This window comes from Notamacropus eugenii, chromosome 1 (assembly GCF_028372415.1).
Source record: "Notamacropus eugenii isolate mMacEug1 chromosome 1, mMacEug1.pri_v2, whole genome shotgun sequence".
Lineage (NCBI taxonomy): Eukaryota > Metazoa > Chordata > Mammalia > Diprotodontia > Macropodidae > Notamacropus > Notamacropus eugenii.
This window is the reverse complement of record NC_092872.1, coordinates 173,281,599-173,306,829: the sequence shown is the minus strand read 5'-3', so window position 1 is coordinate 173,306,829 and position 25,231 is coordinate 173,281,599. Positions and strand designations below refer to the sequence as shown.

At 39.6% G+C, this 25,231-nt stretch overlaps 1 protein-coding gene across 1 annotated transcript in view; it reads right to left on the bottom strand.

The window, feature by feature from the left end:
• The window catches only part of CEMIP (cell migration inducing hyaluronidase 1), a 246,386-nt gene that overhangs the window by 70,293 nt on the left and 150,862 nt on the right, over positions 1-25,231 (bottom strand). Inside the window, exons 7-11 of the mRNA XM_072619226.1 lie at positions 16,048-16,118; positions 14,401-14,496; positions 13,638-13,759; positions 11,654-11,786; positions 10,621-10,812 (exon numbers count right to left, since the gene is read on the bottom strand). Coding sequence (XP_072475327.1) covers positions 10,621-10,812; positions 11,654-11,786; positions 13,638-13,759; positions 14,401-14,496; positions 16,048-16,118 — 614 coding nt within the window. The remainder of the gene's footprint in view (positions 1-10,620; positions 10,813-11,653; positions 11,787-13,637; positions 13,760-14,400; positions 14,497-16,047; positions 16,119-25,231) is intronic.

The following is a 25,231-nucleotide window of genomic DNA, read 5'->3' as shown; positions in this document are numbered from 1 at the left end:
CAAAAAATGAGCAATTAATGGGATGCCCATCAATTGGCGAATGACTGAACAGATTGTGGTATATGATTATGATGGAATAGTATTGTGCTATATGAAGTGACATTCAGGATGCTCTCAGAAAAGCCTGGAAAGACATACATGAACTGATGCAGAAGGAAGTGGACAGAACCAGGAGAACATTTTATGTAGTACAGCAATAGTGTACAACGATCAACTGTGAATGACTTAGCTATTTCCAGCCATACAAAGATCCAAAACAATTCTGAAGGACCTATGATGAAAATGCTATTTACCACCGGAGAAAGAATTGATGGGATTTCAATGTAGATTGAAGCATACTGTTATTTTACTTCATTTTTCTTGATTTTTTTGGTCCATACTTTCTTTGATAACATGACTAATAGAGAAACGTGTTTTGTATGACTGCATTTGTATAATCTACACTAAATTACTTGCCTTCTCAATGATGGAGGAGGAACAGAAGGGTATGAGAAAATTTGGAACTCAAAATTCTAAAAAACAAAGGTTAATATTTATTTTACATGTAATTGGGAAAAAACAAAATATTCAAATTCAAATAAAAAAGATTTATAAATGCTATATATACATGATATCATTTAGCCCTCCCAACAACCCTAAGAAATAGGGATTATTTTTATCCCAATTTGCAAATGAGGGAACAGGCTCAGAGAGTGACTTTTCCAGGGTCACACCACTAGTAAACCTGTGAAGTGGGATTCAAACTGAGGTCTTCCCATCTCAATGGTCAACCAGACTACCTATGTTCCTTGACTTTCACATGTAGAACAACCCTCTACTCAGAGAATATGCTAGAGCCCACAAAATAATACCATAACTATAATTATGTTTCAAGAAGTTTTCTCATTCCCTTGCCACCACTGACCTTACCCTGAGTTACCACCCACAGACATAGCTGGACCATCAGGGTGTAGCAATTAAAACTGGAGTACATTTTGTGAGCTTGTAGTATCACGAATGAATCCACTGCTGTTTGTACTTCCCTGGTGATGGAAGGCCATAACAAATTCCAAACTAGCGTGTGTTCAAATTAATACCAGCCCAGATCAGGAAAGGCATAGCATCAGTAAGAATGCTAGCGATGTGCCTAAAGAGATTCTAAATATAGGCCAAGTGATGTTTTTCATTTTGCAGACCCAGTACGATAGAAGATATGAAGGATTCCTTAAAGCTCATGGTTCGGGGAAATCTACTTGGCTCATTATTAAGCCTAAAAAATATCCTGTTGGAATAACTCTTAAAATAATAAGTCTCAGGCTTAAACAAAATGAACTTTCCAAAGCGTTTGTTACCTGAGGGAAATTCTGACCTCTCTGGTCAACTGAGCTTTTTGGTCTCAGAAGTGAATGTTTACATATAAAAGAAAAAAAAAAACTAATCACCTCATATGGCGATAGAATCAATGGCAAACAACAGAGGTGTTTCTTCTTGGTACCACTGAGCCTTCTGATATCCACCAGAGGAATAGCCCTGAAGCTGGGTTATGAAGAAGAATTTTTGTCCTCTATCCTTTTCATTCAGTTTTTTTCCCCTCCTTTCCCTTCCTCCTACCTCACCTCTACCTCAGTTATGGTTCAGATCTCCTGAAGCAGGTTTCTTTACAATCAAAAGTGTTGGAAGCACAGTCTGCTCAAGATACCCACTAGGGGAAAGTGTTGTTGAGGGAAAGTTTCCATGAGCAGTATTCTCTTGACACTCAGGCCTTCCTTTTCCTACGGGGCATCAAAGGTCATAAGGATTATACCACTGGCACCTATGAGGAATATATAGGAGGAGACCAAAAGAGCGCAAAGTTGTCCAAGTATTCAGAAAGGCCACAATGGGAGGAGAATTTTTAAAAATGTTTTCTGCAGTCAAAAACTTCTCTACTTGCCAGGAGGCAGAAAGGATGTCAGATGGGGACAGATCTGGGATGACAAATAAGTTCTTTCCTTAGAGGAATTAGAAGCAGGTCTGTTCTGCAAGTGGGAAGATAAAATTCCTGCTAGTATGAAGGATATCAAAGATACATCAAGTTCCACAAACCATAGGATATTATGTAAATGTTGATTCTAGGGAGGAGACCCTGCTTTTTCTTTTTAAGGCCAAAGTTTGGGCCAAACTGGAATCAGTAGTCTGGAGTCGTCACCCTGACTATGTCACTAACTCACTTCCCTTCTCAAACTCTTAGCTATTTTCCAGCTGCTAATAGGTTTTTATGGACCATTTGAAAACGAACTTCAAAAATTACTGCTTTATTATCAATGTTGTTGATTTTATGATGTACAGAATGATTCTAAAATGAGAGGCAGCATGTTACAGTAGAGAGAGAGAGAGAAGCCCAGCACTAGTCAGGAAAACCTGGTTTCAAGTGTGATATATGACAAATATTGGCTGTGCATCAATCTTTCAATCCTCCCTAAAAGGCTCAAAGACAATCAGTTGCAGAACAGATGCTAATCAGTATTGGCAAGGGAAGTTTTCTCCCTGAAAGTTCCTTGCACTGATGAAATCACAGATAACAGACTACCCCCTCATCAAAATCCTAATGGATTTTAAAGGTCAGAATACCAATAGTTATTATTCCACTTTAAAGTGTCTTATATTCCTAGGTAACTTAGCTTTATTGCATCGTGACTCCCTGGTTCCTCTTCTATCCCATCTTTCAATAGCTTTCTGATATCCTTAATTCATTAACACCCCCATTTCACCAATAATTTCAAGTCAGAAGAAATTCCAAAAGATCACTGAATTTTTTCATATGCTCTCTTATGCTTATAAAACCATATTCCAACTCCTTCCACTATGATAGTCTTTGTTTTAATCTAAATTATCCTTTTCCATTTCATTCTGTGGTTGTATACATTTTTAATGCATAGTCCTTGTTTTCTGTATACAGTATAAACTCATTAAGGGAAAACTTTCCTTCACTTTTGTCTTTATATCACCAGAACCCAGCATAGTGACTTGCACAGAGTAGATTCTTTAAAAATATTTGTTGAATTGAATTTCTCCAAGAAAATATGAATTGTATATTCCATATAAATATTTTTACTATGATTAAGTTAATATATCTAAATTCATAAAGAGATACCCGATAGTCTGGAGAAATCACATTGCATTTCTTTTTAAACGTTGTATAGTTATAGGAAAAGGTCATTATTATTCCTTTAAAAGGTAGAAGCAAATTTGGAGTGAGGTGAAAATCCGTGACAGTGTTTGTTAAGGAAACAAATTTTGCATTAGCATCAAATAACCTGATTTGGCAAGCAGGATGGAGAGAGGTATTGTTAGAGATGCTTACAAATAAAGGGAGTTGCCAGAGAAATTCTGGAAATGGATAGGAATGGAATGTATATAGCATGATTTTAATCTTCCTTTTCTTTTCTCTTCTCTGCTGACCAGGAGAGAAGATGTAGGGACTGGAAGAACTTAGAGAGAGAGGGCAAATAAGGGCTTCCCATGGAGAGTTGTATGCCAAGCTGGCCTGCTGTTGGGAGGATGAAAGGCTGAAGCAAAGCCACCTGCAAGAGCTTTTTGCCAGGAACCAAGAAAATGCCCTGAATGGTTTTTGATTCTAATAAAAGGTTCAGGGTAAGTTTTAAAGTTCTTTTCAACTTAAGCCTGGGAGTTAGAATTAAGATGTTTTTAGATTAAGTTATGATTTATAACAGCTGACATTTAGTGAATTGGTATCCAAGTGTACCTAAGTGGTTTTTATTTCTCTAAATTGCTTGTCGTTTTTCACATATGGTCATTAGAAAATCAGTATAATGAATTACTAAAGTGACTAGAAATTAATAATTTCTTGATTTTATAAGGTATGCCTTTATAGAAGAAAGTATTACTGATGAGAATGAGTGCTATGTTTTTCCTCCCTCTGTTATACAATGACTATGGATAATCTGCTAGCTCAGGTCATGTGACAACTGCCTATGTACTGAGGACTACCTGATGGCACCTCATGTGAATTGCGGGCATGATACTAGAGGAAATGAAGTCTCAAACATGTTCATCTTCTAAATACTAGGCTATAACAATACTTATAGGGGTAGCTCAATCTTCTTCCACAGTCACAAGATTTGAAACTCCTAAAAAATACTCTATTAAATGATACTAAGTATTTCTATAGTGTATCCTAATAGGCTATTATTTCCTTAGCCAATTCTACGATTGAAAAGAGCTTTGCTGTGTCGTTAAGTGACTTCTTGAAGTTTTTTTTTTCTTGACAACTAGACCCTGTTTCTTTGTGAGCACTGGGAGTCTGTGCATCTTCCCATATAAGTATTCCAGTGAGACATGCTTCATGTAATTCTTCCATTTTGTAATTTAATGACTGTCCTATATAAAAGTTTGAGATCTGTCTTCTTAGAATCTCTCACTCCATTCAGTTTCCTACTCCTAGTTATTAAAAGATTCTTTGCTTCAAAATTGAGAGGACCTAATGTATCATCTCTTTTATAACTTGAACTGCTCTCCCTTCTGTCCTTTTTAGTACATGGAGCACTAAATGTGTAGAACAAAGTATTTTTATTCCCCTCTCTTACTGTTCTTGTCTCCCTGACCATCCACTCTCTTCCTGACCATCATGAACTTTACCAAAATGCCTTTGGCTGAGAAGCAGGTCATTAAGAAACTTGCAGCCAAATGGGGAAACATTTATCATTTTAATTTTCCAGAATTGGAGGATGTTCCTTAAGCAATCTCCCAATTTCCAGGCCTACAGTTAACCGAGTTTTGCCCTGAACACAGACATGATGAACTCAAAGCTGTTTTTCTTAGGTAACAAATACTCCAGTGGAATGTTTATTTTCTTGGCACTTTATCCAGCAAAAACCTCTCCCAGAGCTTTCTCAGCAAAATAGCGTTGTCTCTCTGGCTGCTTTCTTGTTATTGAGACAGCCAGTCTGAACTACAGTGAACTTCAGATGCCGTAAGTCATTACTAAGAACATACTATTGAACCAATGTGCCAACAGGCTTTCCAGTGGTTAAAGCAAACCACAGAATGATGTGAGGGCTTGGGGCTGAGTATCCTACTAGTCCTCGATGGGGATGGTTTGTAGTTAGCTACTGACAATATTTTTACACCATTTTCCAGGCTTAGGAAGTATAATGAGGCAGGGTGATTGATGGTACTGAGAACACGTGACCTCACCCAATGATTTGGCATCATGGAGGTTTTATTGATGCAGAAAGTAGTGGGAACCTAGTTTCAAAAACTGAAAGACCTTAGAGAATATCAAGTCTGACCCTGTCATTTCACAGAGGATGCTGAGGTCCAAAATATCTGCAGTTGCAGACAGAGTAATCTGCTGTGAAAGGAATGCTAAGGCTAGTAGTTTGCCTGGGAGCTGTCCATAGCTGAAGCCCTTTCAGAAAAAGGAGGGTGGGATTACATCATATACCAGGGGAAGTATGACCACTATGTTGAATATGTCAAGTTGCTTATGAATTCTTCAGTCATGGTCAAGTATCCAGTTCCATGAACTCACGCCTCACCTCAAAACACGTTTTGTTTTTTTTTCTTTTTGTCTTTTGGATTCCATAGGTTTCATATCACTGACCAGTTCTGGACCCTAGACATACTCCTTCTCTCTGGCCCTTGTCTGCTATCTAACCGATTTCTTTTTTTTCTCCAAATGATCCATCTCTTGCTTCTGGACCTTTATGAACTATGATGTTACAAGTTTAAACTGTTTTGTCTGCCATTGTAAAACAGACAGACTCTCACTTGTAGTTCATGGATGGCAGCAGCAGTAATAGCATGTAAATCTGTGAAATAACTTAGTCAAATACAGGAGTGTGTTATAAATGTTTAGCAAAAAAGGACCCATGACACACTTTTAAGTTAATCTGCATTATGACATTTTTCTGCACCATTTTCTAGGTCTAGATAATCAACTAAATAATAAATCAAATCCAGATTCATGGTGCTTGTTGATTTCCAAAGTATAAATGCTCACCATGAAAATTTAACAAAGTTCTTATGAACCAGTTCAAGCTGGCCCCAGCATGCTCCTTTCAAGATTCCACAGAGGGTTGTGGCAGAGCCAAGACTAGATGACAGGTCTTCTGACTTGGTCAAGACTCACTATTACCCCATGCTATCTCTCAGGGTAATGATAGCAGAGGGGGAAAGAGCAAGAGGAATCATGTCTACAGAGTCTGTCAGGGATGTTGCTCAGGCCTCCTGAAAGTGGAAACCCCTGGGGGATGTTTTTCTGACCCCCTCTTTTCTCTTTCTTTTCTCTCTTAGATTGAGGGATTGACATGTTTTATTCCCTTTCAGCTGTCCTTGCCAGTTCCACAGAAAAATAGGATTGTGCCTGGAAGCTTCTGACCCTGCAGCAAGAACACAGCCCTTTGGGAGTTTAAGGGCATTACTCTTATTAACAATAAGGTCATGCTGCTGACCTGTTCAAAATAATAATAAACATAGGAAAAGTCAATAAAAATGTCAAAACCTTCTATTCCAGGGAATTTGGGTTAAGCAAACCAGAGACTTCATCAGTGTTCACACAAAACAGAATACTAGAGTGAGGATGGATGCTAGAGAGCATCTAGTTTGCCCTTACAGATGAGGAAGCTGAGGCCCACAGAGGTGAGGTTAATTGCGCATGGTCAAGCAGGTACTACATTGGAAGGAAGGAAATAAACATTTATTAAACATCTACTGTGGGTCAGGTACTGTACTAAGAACTTTCCAAATATAATTTCATTTGATCTTCATACCAGTCCTGGAAGGTAGGTGCTATTATTATCATCCCCATTTTTCAGATGGGGAAACTAAGGTAGACAGAGGTTAAGTTACTTGTCCAAGGGTCACATAGTAAATGTCTGAGGTCACATTTGAATTCAGGTCTTCAAGACTCCAGGCCCACTGCTCTATCCACTGTACCTCCTAGCTACAAAGCAGGGGTTCAAATCTGGGTTACTTGTTTCTCAAATCCCATCTTTCCATAATCCTCATTTCCTTTAATACCTTATAATATCTCCCCACTCCATCCCCTGCCAAGTATTTATTGAGCTGTGAATGGACCTAGACCTAATCTCTCTTAGTTCCTCCCTTGGCTCTTTCATTAAATCATCTCTTTTTTCTAAAAGCAGCTCTCAGTCCACCAGGATTCATTAAGCACCTACTATGTGCCAGGAACTTTACTAAGTACTAGGGATACAAAGAAAAGCAAAAAATATCTCTGCCCTCAAGGAGCATATATTCTAACAGGGAAGACAATGCATAAATAAACAGGTACATGGAAGATATACCCAGAGCAGGTGTAGGCAATCTGAAAGATGAAGTCACATTTATATAGTTTTTTTAAAGTTTAGAAAGCACTTTTCTTACCATGTGGAGGTAAGTTAGAAAACTAGTAAATCCAAGGAAGAGGGAAAATTAATGCCACTCCAGGCTGAAGTGAACAATAAGTATCCTCCCACAGAGTATGGTGTTGAATGTCCTTTTCAACAGAGTCATCACAAGAGACTCTTCAGTTGGAGGTGACACAGGAGGAAAACTGGAGGTCCAGGGGGAGCCAGCATGAAAGAACCACAGCCAAACCAGCTACATCAACACATGCTGCTCTGAAGTGATAACCAACAGGACGAGCATGGGAATAGTTTACAACACTTAGTCTCAGAGAAAGTGGCAGCTCAAGAGGGAATTACAGCACTCAGAATAATGGGATTTTAAAACCAATCGCCAATGTTATCAGAGAATGAAATGGTCTCTTGGGGAAGGTAGGTGATAGAAATGTGACTCTCTTGGATGCCTGATAGAATTACCATCATGGGGAGAAAGGGCATGACATAAATAATGGATTGCATTTTAAGAAACTATAAGTTCTCCAAATTTCTCATCATTTTCCCCCCAGATGTTCTCATTTCCAGTGAGATCCTGCGTGGGGAGCTAAAAATCAGTAAGCCTCCCTTATCATCTAGGTATTTTCCTCAGACATTTTGGTAATTGTTCTAAATTCTTGTACCTAAAATCCAAGTCATTTATCAAATATTCTTCTAAATACGGTCAGTAGAGAAGCAGAGGCTCATCATGGCTATTATTCTACTCATCCTCATGAGCCTAGGAAGTCAAAAAGATAAGTATTATCTTTGTCTAAGTCACAAAAGAAGTGTGTGTGTGAGAGAGAGAGAGAGAGAGAGAGACAGAGACAGAGAGAGACAGAGAGAGGAAGACAGAGAGAGAGAGAGAGAGAGAGAGAGAGAGAGGAAGAGAGAGACAGAGAGACAGAGGGGGGAAGAGAGAGAGAAAGCACACAGAATTTGGAGTGAAAAGACATGAATTTAGATGACCTTAAGCATATATCTGAGCCTTGGATTTCCCAGCTGTAAAATGGGGATCATTATTCTTGTACTACCAACCTAGCTCATTAAGTTGTCATGAGGATGAAATGAGATGATGTCTGTGAAGCATTTTGTAACCATAAAAGTAAATGATTATTATTCTTCCAAGAAAAAAATCAAGACATAGAAGCTTTGGGTGGTTTTCTAAAGATCCCACACAGTCATTAAATTTCCTGTTTCTGAGAAGATTTAGAGAAACCATTTACCTGACATCTATGAGTCACTAAAATCTATAAGGAGATGTGATAGCCCAGGGAAATTACTCCAGCTCATCCATTCTTCTCTCCTTAATATTGCATAAAGTTATCTACATAGAATTTCACCATCATTATCTCTCGTGGGAGCGTGTCAGTTCTGCTGGTACCTTCACACGAAGCCTTCATGAAGCTAATTGTTTCTTACTTTAATGAAACAGACTTCTCTGTCTCCCATCCTGTTTAACTCTAGCACCACAGACCCTCTTTCCTTCCTCTTCTCCTCCCTGTTTTATGCTGTACTGATAAATGGAGTCCAGCTACAAAACCAAACAAAACATCAAATACGCCTAATCCATTTCATACCCGTATAATCTGGAAAGAAAACATTAACACCCAGGGAAGGGCAAGAACTGAGGATGATGTGACCTGTTACTGTTTTCCTGAACCCATGTTTCACATCTCTTTTAAAATGCTTGAGTTTTATTCTCAAAACCACCCTCCCTTTATCCTGTTTTTTTTTTCCAGTTGAAGTGGGTGGCTTCCATATTTTTTTTGGTAGGAAATAAAATGCTGTTCCCAAAGAGGCCCTGCATTTTAGTAGAGTCATGAAAAAAAGAGGCCCCACTTTATTTGAGAGATATTTAGTTGACCATTAACTAAAGACAGGGCTATTCTTTTCCAAATAGTTTGTGGGGACTCAGGGTTTTCAACTTTACATTATTAATTGGATTTAATAGGCAAAGTTATGCCTTTTTAATGTGTGCCTTTTAAGAAAGGAGAAACTAGTCATATGATGGAAATCAGCCATGCTGACTTGAATGATAACAGTTAGTGGGAAGCAGTGTATTTTTAGGGCTCCCTTGTCACTGTATTTCTGATCTCTTTTCTCAGCCACTGGAAATGCTAACACAGTGGGAGTCTGGCTTACTGTCTGACTGTGTGCTCACATTCCATATTGTCAATGAACCAGGTAATCCCAGTGCCAGAAATACTCTCTGGCTATGAATCAGGCATGTATGGAAAAACAAGTTCTTTCTCAGAATTCTGCTTCTGTCGCTGTAATCCTGAGACATGGTATAGTGCAGAGAACAATGGACTTAGAATCAAGAAGATCCATGTTCAAATCCTGCCTTGGACACTTACTAGTTATGTAACCCTGTGTAAGTCACATAACCTCTCTCAGCTTCAGTATCCTTATCTGTTAAACAGGGATCATAACAGCACCTTCCTCACAGGATCATTGTCAGGATCCAATAAGATAATATAAGCAAAGATTTTTGCAGAACTTAAAGAACTATGGAAATGCTAGCTATTACTATTAATTATTTATCCATTTGCTGCTCAAGATCCCTTCTCAGACCTCAAAGACAATGATCAATGACCATACCTGTCTATTATTCAAAAGAGTATTGTGAAATACTCTTATGAGGTCGAGGAGAATTACAAAGGACTGTTAGTCTTCCCACAAGGGAGGGATCCAGATTTTTCACAGTCAATGAGATATGGCCCTCTATAGTGTACTGCCAACCAACTGTCAAATTTGATTTATGTCCTACTCCATCTCCAATTGATTGGTCAAACAGCCAACCAACAAGCTTTTACTAAGCTCTTACTATGTGTGCCAGTCAGCATGCTAAGTGCTAGGAATCCAAAGGAAAAGCAAAAGCAGTCTCTGGATTCTAGACAGGGCATGAGCCTTGAAGAGCAAAGATGAACAATTCTGCAATGATTAGTGGAAAGTAGGCTTCAATCTCCTACTCAAAACATAGAAGAAATTACCCTTGAAGAAGGTTTGTTCTCATTCTAAATTCTACAAGGCTACAATTTGAAGTGAAGTCAATCCTATTAGAAATTAACATCGCACAACATAAATTCCAGCTCATTCAAGCTGAGGCACAGGAAGTAAAAGCTAGAGAAGGAAGACGGAAAACTCTAAAGTGATGGAAAACCCTAACTACATCATTTTTATGGGTAATGTTTAAGCAACTTGAGACCTTACGCATTTCATTTCAGCCAGGTTCAGAGAGGGCCAAAATGAAGCTTACCTGCTACTTTGACCTCATAGGCAGTACAGGTTCTGCAGGGCAGTATCTGGAATTCCTCAGCTTGGTACATGGAGTAATCTGTGCTAGCAATGACCAGGGTGTCTCCAGCTTTCCATGACTGAACGTTATCAGTTAGCCTCAGAATCGTGCTGTTCACGTTGGTGTCGATGCTGACGGTCAGTTTGGGCCTCACTGTAATCCCAAAAAGAATCATCAAGCCTTTCATTCTTGGTTAACTCTTTGTCACCTCTCAAAATGCTCTCCCCCTACCTTCCGTCCTGCTCCATCAATACAATTACAGGTTTGCCAATCCAAAACAAAATTATCTAGCTCACCTCATTGTGGTCTTGGTGTAGGCTTTGTGAAGTCAACAAAAACCCAACCAAAAAAGATCCATTCATTAGTTACTGGCAAGGGAATTTTCCACTAACTTCTTAAGTTCAAGTTTCAGTGGGGTTATTTCACCACACCCACTTAGCTCTATGACTTAAAAAAAAATATAGTTGCTCTGAACTGTTATTTACAGTAGCAATAAATGTCTTCCCCAAAAGGAGATGTTTTGCTTAATGACCGCTTTTTGGAGGCTGCTGAGGGCCTCTTTTAACAAACCAACCATTTAAAATTCACTTATAATGATCACCTTTGGGAGCCGTGTTGTTTGAAAGGAAAGCTACAAAAGATAGGATCACTTCTGAAATCTTAGTGCTGCGAGGGTCATTTTTGCACATCAGACGCCTGATTTTCTTGAGGCCTGGCCCTTCCCCTTCCTGAAAGGCTTGTGTGGATAGGGTGGAGTTCCCCAAACCCCTGCCAGCTCTCTCCACTGTCCTGTGATGTCTCAAACAACGACTGTTGTCACAAAGGCTGTGCCACAGAAAAGGAGCCCAAGAGGGGCCATCTGACACTGGTAGGGGGTTGAGGTGGCTGACCCCAGATCCCCAAAAGCTGCCAACACAGAGTTGCCAGCATAGGAAACAGAGTTATAATTGACGTTTTCCTTCCAAAGCCCAGTTTGACAAAACAGACCACTTACCGGATTTACCGCATAGGAACCTCACTCGGTAATTCTGGCAGGCTCTGTTCTTACTGTAGCACACAAACCTGTAATCTTGGCCACTTTTGTAGACGACCTCAGTCGTTAACTTCATTCCATCCATTGTAGTGGCCTACAATAAGGACAAAAATTACAGTGCATAAACCTTTTCTTCTTCTTTGAAAAAGGAAGATTATGAGCATTAAATAGACGTAGGTGTCAAATTGTCCTTCATACAAAAGTCATTTGCTACTGTTTATTCCTGCTAGTATCTCTAGGAAGGGAGTAACAGTATCATATCACTACTGTACAGAACTGAAAGACGAAGGTGCTTGATGATTGAAAGACGTGAGTAAGGTCACTCACAGTCATCCATATCCAAAGGAGAGGCGTGTTTGAATTTGGTCCCATGATAATCTTAGGCATGTGATTTTGAAGTAAGGGCTGCCAGCTGTTGCAGTCTTTTATATGTAAATGAAAAAGGCTGGAGGAGGAGGGGAGCCTATGGTTAAAGAGGAGAAGTATAACAAACCTAGATCTAAAATAAGATTGCACTTTTGAGGAAAGGTTATTTTGAACTCAGTAAATGTCTGGCTTTTTTCCCCCCTTTCTTTACTTAAAAAGAAAGCACATTCATCTGAGGTCAAATGAGATTCAAACTCTGAAAGCCTGTCAAAAAACATAAAGAGAGAGCTTAAGGCCATGCTAGTCATAAATACCACCCCACACTTGTAGGGAAGCCATGAAAAGCTGTGGGGCAAGGTGACCCTTCTTTATATTGGAGACTGATTTATTTTGCAGTTAATGAAGGGTAAGAGAATTCTTTCTGCATTTTTTCCTTTAGGGCCAGAATTTAAATGTAGATCACTGTACAGTGAGAGTTATAGAGCTATTACCATCATATACCCATGGCCAACATGCCTCTCCAACCTACCTCCCATCATCCTTGTTCCCTGATTTCAAGAATCCTTCTCCTCTTGAATGTTCAGCCCTACTCATATCTACCTGATTCTTCCCTAATAGGGGAATTATGCCAATAGGCATAATTATCTAATTTTACAGATAAGAATATTGAGACTCTGAGAGGTCAAATGAGTGGCTCATGGTTATAGTTAGTAAATGTTTGAAGTAGGATTCAAACTCAGGTCTTTTTATTCAAAGTCCAGGCTCCTTCTCTTATTTGCAAACTCACCCTGAACCCATTTGATAATCCACTCTGCTCATTAAAGTTATGATTCTATTACACATATGTATATTTATGTATATGTGTATATATACAGGTACATATAGGTAGAGGTAAGGAAACCCCCTCTACCAATGCAGTGTGTGTGTGTGTGTGTGTGTGTGTGTATGAATGTGTATATGTATACATGGATGGATGGATGGATGGATGGATGGATGGATGGATGGATGGATGGATATGGCCGTTTGGCACATTGGATAGAGAGCTGACCTTGAAGTCAGGAAGACCTGGGTTCATGACTGACACATACTGGTAATGTGACTCTAAGTAAGTCACTTAAACCCTCAGTCCCCTAGGTGATTTTCTAAGACTTTTAAGTTACAAAGCAGGGACTAAGCTGCATTGGTAGAGAGTGTTTCCTCATCTCTACTTAATATACATGCATTATACAAACACATATATACCCACAACATGTACATATAAAATGTACATATTACATCTCACATGCTACACACAGATATGATATATATATATATTGTATGAACACATCATATATTTATGTATTATATATAACATACACACATATTCCATACATATATCAATAAAATCACAGGCCCACTCCCTATCTCTCTATGTGTATGTATACACACATATGTATGCATGAGATTTCACAGCTTCTTTCCCTCCACTACATTGATTCTCAGCATTACTGGAAGGACTCAGAGCACATGGCCCACTGACTGTGGTTCAATAATATTTTCTTCTTATAGGAAAGATAAAATATTGTTCCAATGATCATACCTGGATGTCAATGGGACGAATACAAATTTTTCCTGGATGAGCTGCCCTGAGGTCCGAAATTTTCTCCCCACCTTTTGATGGAGTCATCTCATGCTTGTCAAACCACTCTGTCCACTCCACATCTAGAAAGAAGAAAAAGAATGAGATTGGACAGAAAAGGTCCCCTTAGTGAAAGTCACACCAGATCATTGCACTGACAAATGCCTTCAGCACAACTTTATGCCAAAACATCCAACAGTTGCTTTGCTAAGGGCTGTCTATCTGTTAGAGGTATTTTTGTTTGAGCTTGTCACCTCCCTTGGTGAATGTTATACACATGAGTGTAGTGCTACCCAAGTCCACAGGTTGGGTATTTGGTATGGGAGTTTTAAGAGCTGGTTGGCTAGTTTCCCAAATTTCTATAAAAAACCCACATAAATTAAAATAATTTTCAACGGAATTATCAGTTGGAGTTTTGGTTGCTACTTGAAAGAGAAGAGAAGAAAAGGACCCGAGAGAAAAGGTCCGTGTGTATCATAACAAGGAGAGATTTAATTCTTTGCAAGGGAAGGAATCATTGACTTGTGCTGTGGAGTAAGTATGATCTTGGTAGAAATGATTCTGTTGGGGAAAGAAAGTTTCTCTTCAAACTTGTAGTGACTGGAAAGCTCAGTCTGTGGTCCTTCATCTAATGGAAAAACACAACTACAGCAAAAACAGCTCGTTCTGTGGTTGGATTATACCGCTGGGGCTTCCTGAGTGCTGAAATACATAAGTTTCTTACCTTGCACCCACTCACTGGATGAAGAAACATTGAAATGCTCCCCATTTTGAGTTCGAAATAATTTAAAAACTCTGGCTGCAGCTGAGCCTCGGTGACCTGTTAAGAGAATATGATAGTTTGGTAACTTTGAGATTTTTCAAATTGAATACAATATGACATTAACAGCGATAAAAAATCTGATACAGAAGGTCCTTAGTCATTTGAGCCATGGCATCGATTAGGTCATTCATTTATTTGATAAACTTTTATTAAGCAACACTGTGAGCTATACTCTCACCATCCCCACATTCTGCCCTTTATACCACTGCTAGACTTATCCCTATGCATGTACAGGATCATGTCACCTCCACTCAAAATCCCTCAATGGCTCCTTATTTGTGGTCTACAGAGTAACGTTCATACTTTAGTCCTTTTTTTTTGTTACTTTTTTCATACTTTTTATTAACCTTGTATTCTGTCTTCCAAAGCTGGGCACTACCCTGTCTTTCTAGTCTTGTCTCACTTTACTCCCTTTCATTCGCTGTATGTTCTGGACAAACTGAGCAGTGCATATCCTCTTCTCTTTTCCTTTCTTTATTCTGTTTCCCATACTACAAATGTTCTTTATCGGCGAAAATCCTTTTATCCTTTAAAGCCCAACTCAAAGGTTTCTTCTGTGAAATCTTCCTTTACCCCCTATCAGTAATGACTTTTTCCCATAGGACCTCCTGCTGCATTCTGTTTTTTGCTTCTCTAATGCATACATGTATTAGACTTATCTGTATTTGTACTTTATTTCTGTTACTAGATTGAAATATACAAGTGTCTTATCTAAACTTAGCATTTGCCTAAGCATCTAGAGCAAGCAGGTATCCTTCCTTAAAAGACACTTCTAATAAATGTTGCTTGAATGAATGAATGCTACAACTTATTGTAATACTGGAGGAATACAAACACAAAATACTACTTTTAAGGAGCTTCTAAGTATCAGGCAAATATATTTTATCCTGAGAAAAGTTTTTAACTCCCTGACTTACAGGGAGGAAGAATGATGAAACTGTTCCTCTAAATCTATTGACTTTGGGAAACCAGTATTTTCGGATTGTACTGCAATGGATCAAGGCATTGATTCTTTTTAGTCTAATAATGGTTAGCCATTATTGGGCTAAGAAAACTTCTGACTACATGGTGTGATTTGAGGGGTGCCCAAAGGCTCTCTTGTACAAACAGATTGCATCAGCTCATGGTGCCTAGAATTCCTACATTATTTAGGAATTACATAGCCTTTGGATCAGGAATATCATGGCCTCTATTTAAAAACGTCTATGGCAGATTTCAAACTTAGGTCATTCTGACTCCAAGTACAGCATTCTATCTGCTATATCACTCAGTTTCCCACAAAGATAATGAAATCATTCCTGCCCTCAAGAGACTTATGTTTTATACTCTGAACCAAAGTAACAGTGATGCAACATACATTCGAAAACAGCCCCAGTTTGATTCTCTTATGCACCATCCCTCTTCCCACAGAATCCTATAGCTAATAGTCAGGAGACAGTGAGGATTGAAGGCTTTCTAATGGAATTTCCATATTTGTAGCTACAAGAAATGGGTATAAAAACTCAATAGGAAGACAATCTAACCTATCTAGCTAGTCTCATGACTTACCATGATATTCTACATGATCTTCAACAGAAGATGAAGGATCTCCTTTCACAGTCAGGAAGCTCCAAGGGTGCCTGGAAAATAATGAGAAATCAATCATATTCTTATGTTTGGAGGATTTGAATCAATGCTTCAAAATAAGATGGAGTGGTAAAGTGGAAAGAGTGATGAATTTGGAAAAAAAAAAAAAAGACCTGAATTCAAATCCTAACCCATGCCTACTGTGTGACCTTGGGCAAATGACTTTGGTTCTCTGGGTCTTTGTTTCCTCATCTGTCAGATGGAGAGATGGAACAGATGAACCCAAGTGTCCCTCTCAGCTCTAAATCTATGACCTTGTGATTCAGTCCTCAAGAATCTCCTTGAATAGTTGACTTTTATGTTCCCCTCTTCTTTGGAAAGAAAGTCCAGTGATTATATTTCTTCAGAACTAAGTCTTGACTGCTATTTTAGCCTCACTCTTCTTTACTGTATTATCTTTCCCATGAATCCCAAGATTCCACTCCTGAGTAAAAAGGGTGAATTAATTCTCTTGATTAGACACTGGGATATCAGGATACCAGAGTGCATGCCACTCATGAATATCATCCTAATGAAAGGACAGAACTTTTGCCTTATATCCTAATATACTTCCTAAGAAATTTCATCATGTTTTGAGCTTCTGCCAGCATCCTGCACATAGACTGTAGACAGTTTGGGTTGAATTTGGTAATTCCAAAATAGGCCTAGGATCCAAAAACAAAGCAAACAAAAAAACATAGTTTCTACTGTTGGCTCTTGTTTTGTGACCTTGGACAAGTCACCTAAGTCTTGTGAGCTTAAGTTCCCTCCTTTATAAAAAGGTACTAATTATATCTGTTCCCACCTACTTTCTAGAATGATCAAGATCAAAAATTAAGGTGACAGCCTTTTGAAAAGCCAGGATATGCTAGTCCAAGGGAAGCACCGAGAAGGGAGGCTTCGTGGGCCCTGTGTAGTGTTCAAAGATTCACTGCCAGTGAGAAAGAGGCTCCATATTTTTTCAACCATTTGAGCACAGCTTGGAAATCAATGATGATTAGTGAATGCCCAAGTAATTGTGGAAATAAAAGAAAGGTCATTGCTAACTGTGGATAGAGAGAGGCCCACGCCTCCACTTCCCCAGGAGAATAATATTTCAAACATTCCCTTTAGCCTAACCAGTGAACCTAGATTAAAGTTGGATTTATGAACTAACTTCTTCACACCAAAAGCAGGTCTCTTCTAAAAGATGCATCCCATGACCCAGAGGGAAACCACTGGCAAGAGGAAGGAAGATGCCAGAGCAAAGCCTTCCCTGATGGCTGCCTCTTTGAGTACTCTGTTTACTTGATAATAACAAATCAGAAACTTCTCCATGGAATTTACATTGCCCTAGAATCCTTAAGTAGATATTTTTAAAATAAGGTATTTATGTTTTCCTTTGGTCTTTTTTTTTTTTGCATCACTGAGATTTCTTTTAAATGCTCCCACCTTTGAACCCCTTCTTATATAACACAGAAAAACATATAAGCAAAATCATCCAACATAGTACACACTATGTTGATGGCATGTGTCACATCTATACCCCCACCTCTCTCTTGGAAGAAGGGAAATATATTTGATTATCAGTTCTCTAGAACTGATATTGTAAGACAGAGTATTTTTAAGAAGGGAAGAAGAAATAGGCAGTCAGCCCTTTGTATGGAAGAATTCAGCCTGGCTCTTAAGAGAAATACTGTACTCTTATACAGCCCACCATTCTCCCTTGTTGAATAAGAGAGAGGGTTAGTCCCTCCCTATCTGGTCTATGTATCTCATTGACAATCTCCAATTATTCCCTTTCACAAAAGTTCAAGATTTATGTTATAAACAAAGAAACCCTGTTAGTGGAGGGAAAAAAACGTTTTTCCCTGGCCCAAGGCTGGCCCACCAGTTTACCAGCAGATTAACTCTAGGACAACCCAAGGGGAAATTACTGACCACCAACATAACTCCCCAAGGAGCCTGCCAGTATGCCAGATGTGTCAACTGGAAAATTTTCTGGCACATCCAGTGCCAAAGGAACTGGGAAGCTGTGATCCATCTCCAACAAGAAGTGGGACAGCAGGGTGGGAGGAATGATTCTATCGTTCTCAGTGAGCTGGTTGGAGAGAGAGGGAGAGAAGGAGGGAGGGAGGAAGAGAGAGAGAGAGAGAGATCCAAAACAGAGAAAACCCATGACCAAAATACATTTGAAAAACAAGGTTGAAGGGCATTCTTGAGAGACAGAAAAATCTAATGAAGGCATATTTTGTTTGAAGGCATGCTTAATGTTTTTGCTCATTTCATTCACTTGAGTCTCTGGAGGGTTATTACTAAAGAATGATAATCATTTTTGTCCCAGAAACAGTGGGATGCAGCTATTTAAATAAAATCATCCCAGTCCAGAGTTGGAAGGAACCTCACAGATCATCAAGGTTCAACCTATACCTGAGCTCTATTTCTATCTACAACTTTCTCAAGAAGCCATCCAATCTTCCTTTGAAGATCTCAAGTGACAAAAAGAATTCATTACCACCCAAGGGAATACATTTCATTTTCTGGACAGCTCTAGTTTTGAGGACAGACTCATGCAATGCTAGTTCTAAAAGGAACCTCAGCACAGTGCCTGGCACATAGTAGGCTCTTAATAATTGTTTATTGAGTTGAATTGAGATCATCTAAGGAATCCTTCCCATTTTATGCATAAGTCCTAAAGAGGTACAAGCAGCCTGTTCTAAGTTCCATGGCTAGTTAGTGGTAGAGGCAGAAAGAAACCTCAACTCTGGCTCCCAGCCTGGTCATGTGGCTTCTCTAAATTAAACACTCCTAGAAGAATTTGAATCTGAGCTTCAGAGACAATGAATCTTAGTCAACTCTACTGACTGAGCCGAATATCTTTCACAAATGGGAAACTAAAAGCACGCGCAAGTCACTCAGTCAGTAAGTAGAAGGAAGTCTCAAGGATACAAATCATTATTGTCCTATTTGAAGACCATGGTACTAATAGTTTTGGTTCAGTCTATAATCTAATATATCTATGACAAACCCATATTGAATAGTATAAGCAGAGGCATGGCCCCAATGTGATTTGAAGGATGCCATTTTAAGGCCCTGCCTAATCCCAAGTAGCAATTGCCCATAGAATCACCTTCCACTAATCTGGTTTGGAATTCCAACTACTAGGGCCATTAACAGCTTGCCCAACATAATTGGGAATACCTTCTCCAGAAGGCCATTCAACCTTTCTCATTGCCATGGATTAGTTTAACAAATTAAATAGCTAACACCAGGAAAGACTTATAGAACAAAAAAAATTCTATATAAAACAGAAAGGTATGGAGAAAGAACACTAGACCAGAAGCCATGAAACTTCTAGTGTTGGTTCTACCACTAATTAGGTGCCATGCTATCAAGAAAGAACACTGAACAGAGAGAGCTAGGAGACCTGAGTTCTAGTCCTATGTAAATTGACTAATCACTAAGAATTTCATTTTCCTCATCTGTAAAATGAAGGTATTGGATCAAGACCCCTTCCTGCCCTAACATTCTATGATTCCATATGAAACACACTCTAGATCTCACTTTTCTTGATTATAAAATGAATGGTTGGAATCAGATGATTTCCAAGTTTTACTAGTTCTCTGATTTTATACTTCTGGGTGCCCTTTCCACCATTTTGATGATGTTGGTTATTTAGATGAGTGGGTTTAACAGTAACAGTAAATGGAATTCATTTTTCAGTGTGGTCTAATAGAAAGAATTATTTTCTAATCTATTACATTTATCTATTGTTCTCTTTTTAAAATTCTAGTTTGAGTTTCAGCAATTACTATACAGTGGAATAATCTGAGATCTAGCAGTGGAGACCTCTTCCTCAGTTTTCTTTTCCACAATTTCCCTTGATTTAAAAAAAATTGTTGGGGCGGAGCCAAGATGGCGGAGTAGAAAGACGCACATACACATAGCTCCGAACTCATAACCCACAGAACGGCTACAGGGGAGCAACTCACGGTGAATTCTGCACCCAGAGGCCACAGAATATTGGAGCGAGGGAGATTTCTGTTCTGGAGGGACCTGCAAACCTCTCGCGGGGGGTCCTTCGTGCTGCGGACTGAGCGCCAAGACTGGGAGCTGAGGGCAGCCCTGCAGCGGCCGCGGCACCGAGAGGAAAAGATCCGAGCGGGCTTCGGGGACGGGACCTCCAGCGGCCACGCGGGTTCCTCCACCCACAGAGGGACCTGCAAACTCTCACAAAAGGTCTGTCGCGCTGCAGACGCGGAGCCCAGCCCAGCCCAGACCTGCTGCGGTCATGGCACCAAGAGAAACAGACTTGAGCAGGCTTCAGGGACGGGATCTCCAGTGGCCGCACAAGTTCCTCCGCCCACAGGTGACGGGGGTCGGTGAGAGAGTCTCTTTGGCGGGTCGAGAGGGGAGTGGGGTGCCCCCATGATTCGGGCCCCCCCCGGGAGGTAGAAGCTGAGAGGCAGCTGCAGAACAGGGCTCCCCAAGCAGGCAGGAGCCTGGATCCATTGTGGAAGGTCTGTGCATAAACCCCCTGAGGGAACTGAGCCTGAGAGGTGGCCCTGCCCCGACCTGACCACCTGAACTTAATTCTCACACTGAATAGCAGCCCTGCCCCCGCCAAAAGCCCTAAGGCTGGAAGCAGCATTTGAATCTCAGTCCCCAAACGCTGGCTGGGAGGACCAGGAGGCAAGGTGGGTGTGAGGAGAATATGCAGAGGTCAAGTCACTGGCTGGGAAAATGCCCAGAAAAGGGAAAAGAAATAAGACTATTGAAGGCTACTTTCTTGGAGAACAGACATTTCCTCCCTTCCTTTCTGATGAGGAAGAACAATGCTTACCATCAGCCAAAGACACAGAAATCAAGGCTTCTGTGTCCCAGCCCACCCAATGGGCTCAGGCCATGGAAGAGCTCAAAAAGAATTTTGAAAATCAAGTTAGAGAGGTGGAGGAAAAACTGGGAAGAGAAATGAGAGATATAAAAGAAAAGCCTGAAAAGCAGATCAGCTCCCTGCTAAAGGAGAACCAAAAAAATATTGAAGAAATTAACACCTTGAAAACTAGCCTAACTCAATTGGCAAAAGAGGTTCAAAAAGCCAATGAGGAGAAGAATGCTTTCAAAAGCAGAATTAGCCAAATGGAAAAGGAGGTTCAAAAGCTCACTGAATAAAATAGTTCTTTCAAAATTAGAATGGAACAGACAGAGGCCAATGACTTTATGAGAAACCAAGAAACCACAAAACAAAACCCAAAGAAGGAAAAAATGGAAGATAATGTGAAATATCTCATTGGAAAAACAACTGACCTGGAAAATAGATTCAGGAGAGACAATTTAAAAATTTTGGGACTACCTGAAAGCCATGATCAAAAGAAGAGCCTAGACATCATCTTCCATGAAATTATCAAGGAAAACTGCCCTGAGATTCTAGAACCAGAGGGCAAAATAAATATTCAAGGAATCCACAGAACACCGCATGAAAGAGATCCAAAAAGAGAAACTCCTAGGAACATTGTGGCCAAATTCCAGAGTTCCCAGGTCAAGGAGAAAATATTGCAAGCAGCTAGAAAGAAACAATTCAAGTATTGTGGAAATACAATCAGGATAACACAAGATCTAGCAGCCTCTACATTAAGGGATCGAAGGGCATGGAATAGGATATTCCAGAAGTCAAAGGAACTATGACTAAAACCAAAAATCACCTACCCAGCAAAACTGAGTATAATACTTCAGGGGAAAAAATGGTCTTTCAATGAAATAGAGGATTTTCAAATTTTCTTGATGAAAAGACCAGAGCTGAAAAGAAAATTTGACTTTCAAACACAAGAATGAAGAGAACCATGAAAAGGTGAACAGCAAAGAGAAATCATAAGGGACTTGCTAAAGTTGAACTGTTTACATTCCTACATGGAAAGACAATATTTGTAACTCTTGAAACATTTCAGTATCTGGGTACTGGGTGGGATTACACACACACACATGCACACACACACACATACATAGAGACAGAGTGCACAGAGTGAATTGAAGAGGATGGGATCATATCTTAAAAAAAAAATGAAATCAAGCAGTGAGAGAGAAATATATGGGGAGGAGAAAGGGAGAAATTGAATGGGGCAAATTATCTCTCATAAAAGAGGCAAGCAAAAGACTCATTAGTGGAGGGATAAAGAAGGGAGGTGAGAGAAAAACATGAAGTCTACTCTCATCTCATTCCACTAAAGGAAAGAATAAAATGCACACTCATTTTGGTAGGAAAACCTATCTCACAATACAGGAAAGTGGGGGACAAGGGGACAAGCAGGGTGGGGGGGATGATAGAAGGGAGGGCATGGGGAGGAGAATGCAATTCAAGGTCGACACTCATGGGGAGGGATAGGATCAAAAGAGAATAGAAGTAATGGGTGACAGGATAGGATGGAGGGAAATATAGTTAGTCCTATACAACACAACTATTATGGAAGTCATTTGCAAAACTACACAGATTTGGCCTATATTGAATGCTTGCCTTCCAAAGGGAAGGGGTGGAGAGGGAGGGAGGTAAAGAAGTAGGAACTCAAAGTGTTAGGATCAACTGTAATGTTCTTACCACTAGGAAATAAGAAATACAGGTAAAGGGGTAAAGAAAGCTATCTGGCCCTACAGGACAAAAGAGAAGATGGAGACAAGGGCAGAGAGGGAGGATAGAAGAGAGAGCAGATTGGTCATAGGGGCAATTAGAATGCTTGGTGTTTGGGGGGGTGAGGGGATAAAAGGGGAGAAAATTTGTAACCCAAAATTTTGTGAAAATGAATGTTAAAAGAAAAAACCAAATGTTAAAAATTGTTTTTAACATCTAATTAGGGAAAAATAAAATAAATGCAATACAAAAAAAAATTTGTTCCTTTCTATCCTTCCATGATTTTGTTCAGTGTTTTATCTAGTTCCATAAAGTATCCCCATTGGGATTTAGATTGGCAAACCACGAAATCCCTAGATTAATTCTGAGTTATTCCTTTTTTGAGGAGATGAAAACTATCTCTTTACTAATGTCCCACAATGTTTTTCTCTCCCAATACCAGTTTCTTCTTTTGCTCAGCTGACAGCAAATTTAGTGTATTCTCTGAAAGGGAATCAACACTGCATAGTTAAAAGAATGGTGGTACTGCAGTCAGAGAACCTGGATTCAAATTCTACCTCAGACTTTTACCTGTGTGGCCTTGGGAAAGTTGCTTAACCTCTATGAGCCTCAGATTTCTCATGTATAAAATAAGAAGGTTGGACTAGTTAACCTGTGAGGTCCTTTCTAACTCTATATGATTATATGATTTAGAATAGTTTCTGGAACTATCTATGCTAATTTATTTTTCTTCTTGTATTTCTTCTTCAGCTTCTTTTAACTTATAGTATTTGTGGATAATCCCCTGCCACCACTTCTTGATATCTTTGACCATTCCATTTCCTTTCCTGATAAATGCTTTTCTTAAAGTTTTGTCTTTCTCTATTTTTCTCAATCAGGGGACATTTCTTTCTAGTTTTGTCTAAAGTACTTCAGGTTGGACCTTTCTGGTAACTTTTTTACTCTGCAGCTTTATTTTTCCTACTTTTCTACTGTTGGAAGGCTAGAGGCAGCCTACGAGTGTATAAGATTAAATTTTTCCCCATCATGTTTTCCTCCTCACCCAGGGGCAGGTTGCTCTTTTGACTCCCTGGGAAAGTACCTTTTTGACAGGCCTTTTAACATTTGAGTCCAGGAAAGCAAGCTGAGTGACATGAACATCCACAAATACATGTGCTCAGAAGCTGTGCCTAGGAACTGTCCTTCTGAGAACTAGAGATTTACTGGGTTTCAGTGCAGAAAATGGTGACAGAAGGGGAAAGGAACTGAAATGTCCTCTAGTCCACTTTTCCAACATACACAAATCTTCATGAGTCAGGGAAACACCCTGGACTTGATCAACAGTGGTTAGGTCAGTGGATCACTGAATCCTTTGATCTAGAGAAAGAAGGGATGTTGGAGATTATGGAATTTAATCCCCTCATCTTAAAGTTGAGGAAACTAATGCCAAGACAGAGGATGTCACGGTATATCAGAGAATCTTGGGACTGGAGACTTAAATGGCCATCTGGTTTTGAGCAAAAATTGATTCTATATTGTGTCTAACATAGGATGTGAGTACGCATGTGTGTGTGTGTGTGAAGGGTATATATCATGGGAAAATACCTACTGAGGCAGTCAATTTCACTTTTGTACAGCTATGTTGGGAAGTTTTTTCCTGACAGTAAACCCAAATTTGCCTCTCTGTCCTCCACCCACTGTTTCCAGGACTAATCCCACTTCCAAAGGATAGCCCTGAAAATATGTGAAGTTAGTTAACACATCCTCCTCCTCCTTAAGTATTCTCTTCTCCACCACCAACACACACAGTCTTTTCTACTGATCTCCAAAGAGCATGAACTGAAGGCTCTTTACCAGTCTGATTGCCCTGCCGTTGGCACTCTCCAGTTTATCAAGTGTTCTTCCTAAAGGACTTAAAATGTGGTTTGATCTGGCCAGGTCAGAGTTCAGAGAGACTATGGTCCTTCTTAGTTCTGCACATTGTTCTTCACATAATGCAATTTCATATTGCATTAGCTTTTGAGCCTTCCATGTTACACTGTTGACTCACATTGAACTTGTGGTACCATAAAATCCCCAGATATTTTTCAGATGAAATGCTGTCTAGCCACACCTCCCTCATCTTGTATGTATGAAAACTTTTTTTTAACCCAAGCATAAGACTTTTACCTTATCCTTTTAAAATTTCATCTTATTAGATTTGGCCTAATGTTCTAGCCTGTCAGGATCTTTTTGGATTCTTACTGAATCGTTCAGTGGGTCAGGCATACTTGCTAGCATTGTATCACCTATACATGTAATAAGCCTTCTTTCTGTGTCTTTATCATAACCATCAACAAAAACGTTAAATAGCACAGACCTAGAGTGGTACCCATATGATGCTCTTTTCCATCCAAACAGAGGGGGAGTAGACTACCATCAACACCAGGCACAATCTTCTTACTACCATCTCAGCCTACTTTGGGGAGTGTCGGGTTGTACTGGCCAAGTTCCCAGAGCACAGTGCTATTTTTTCATGATGCGGTGGGCTAGGAGTCAGGGCCTAGGCTC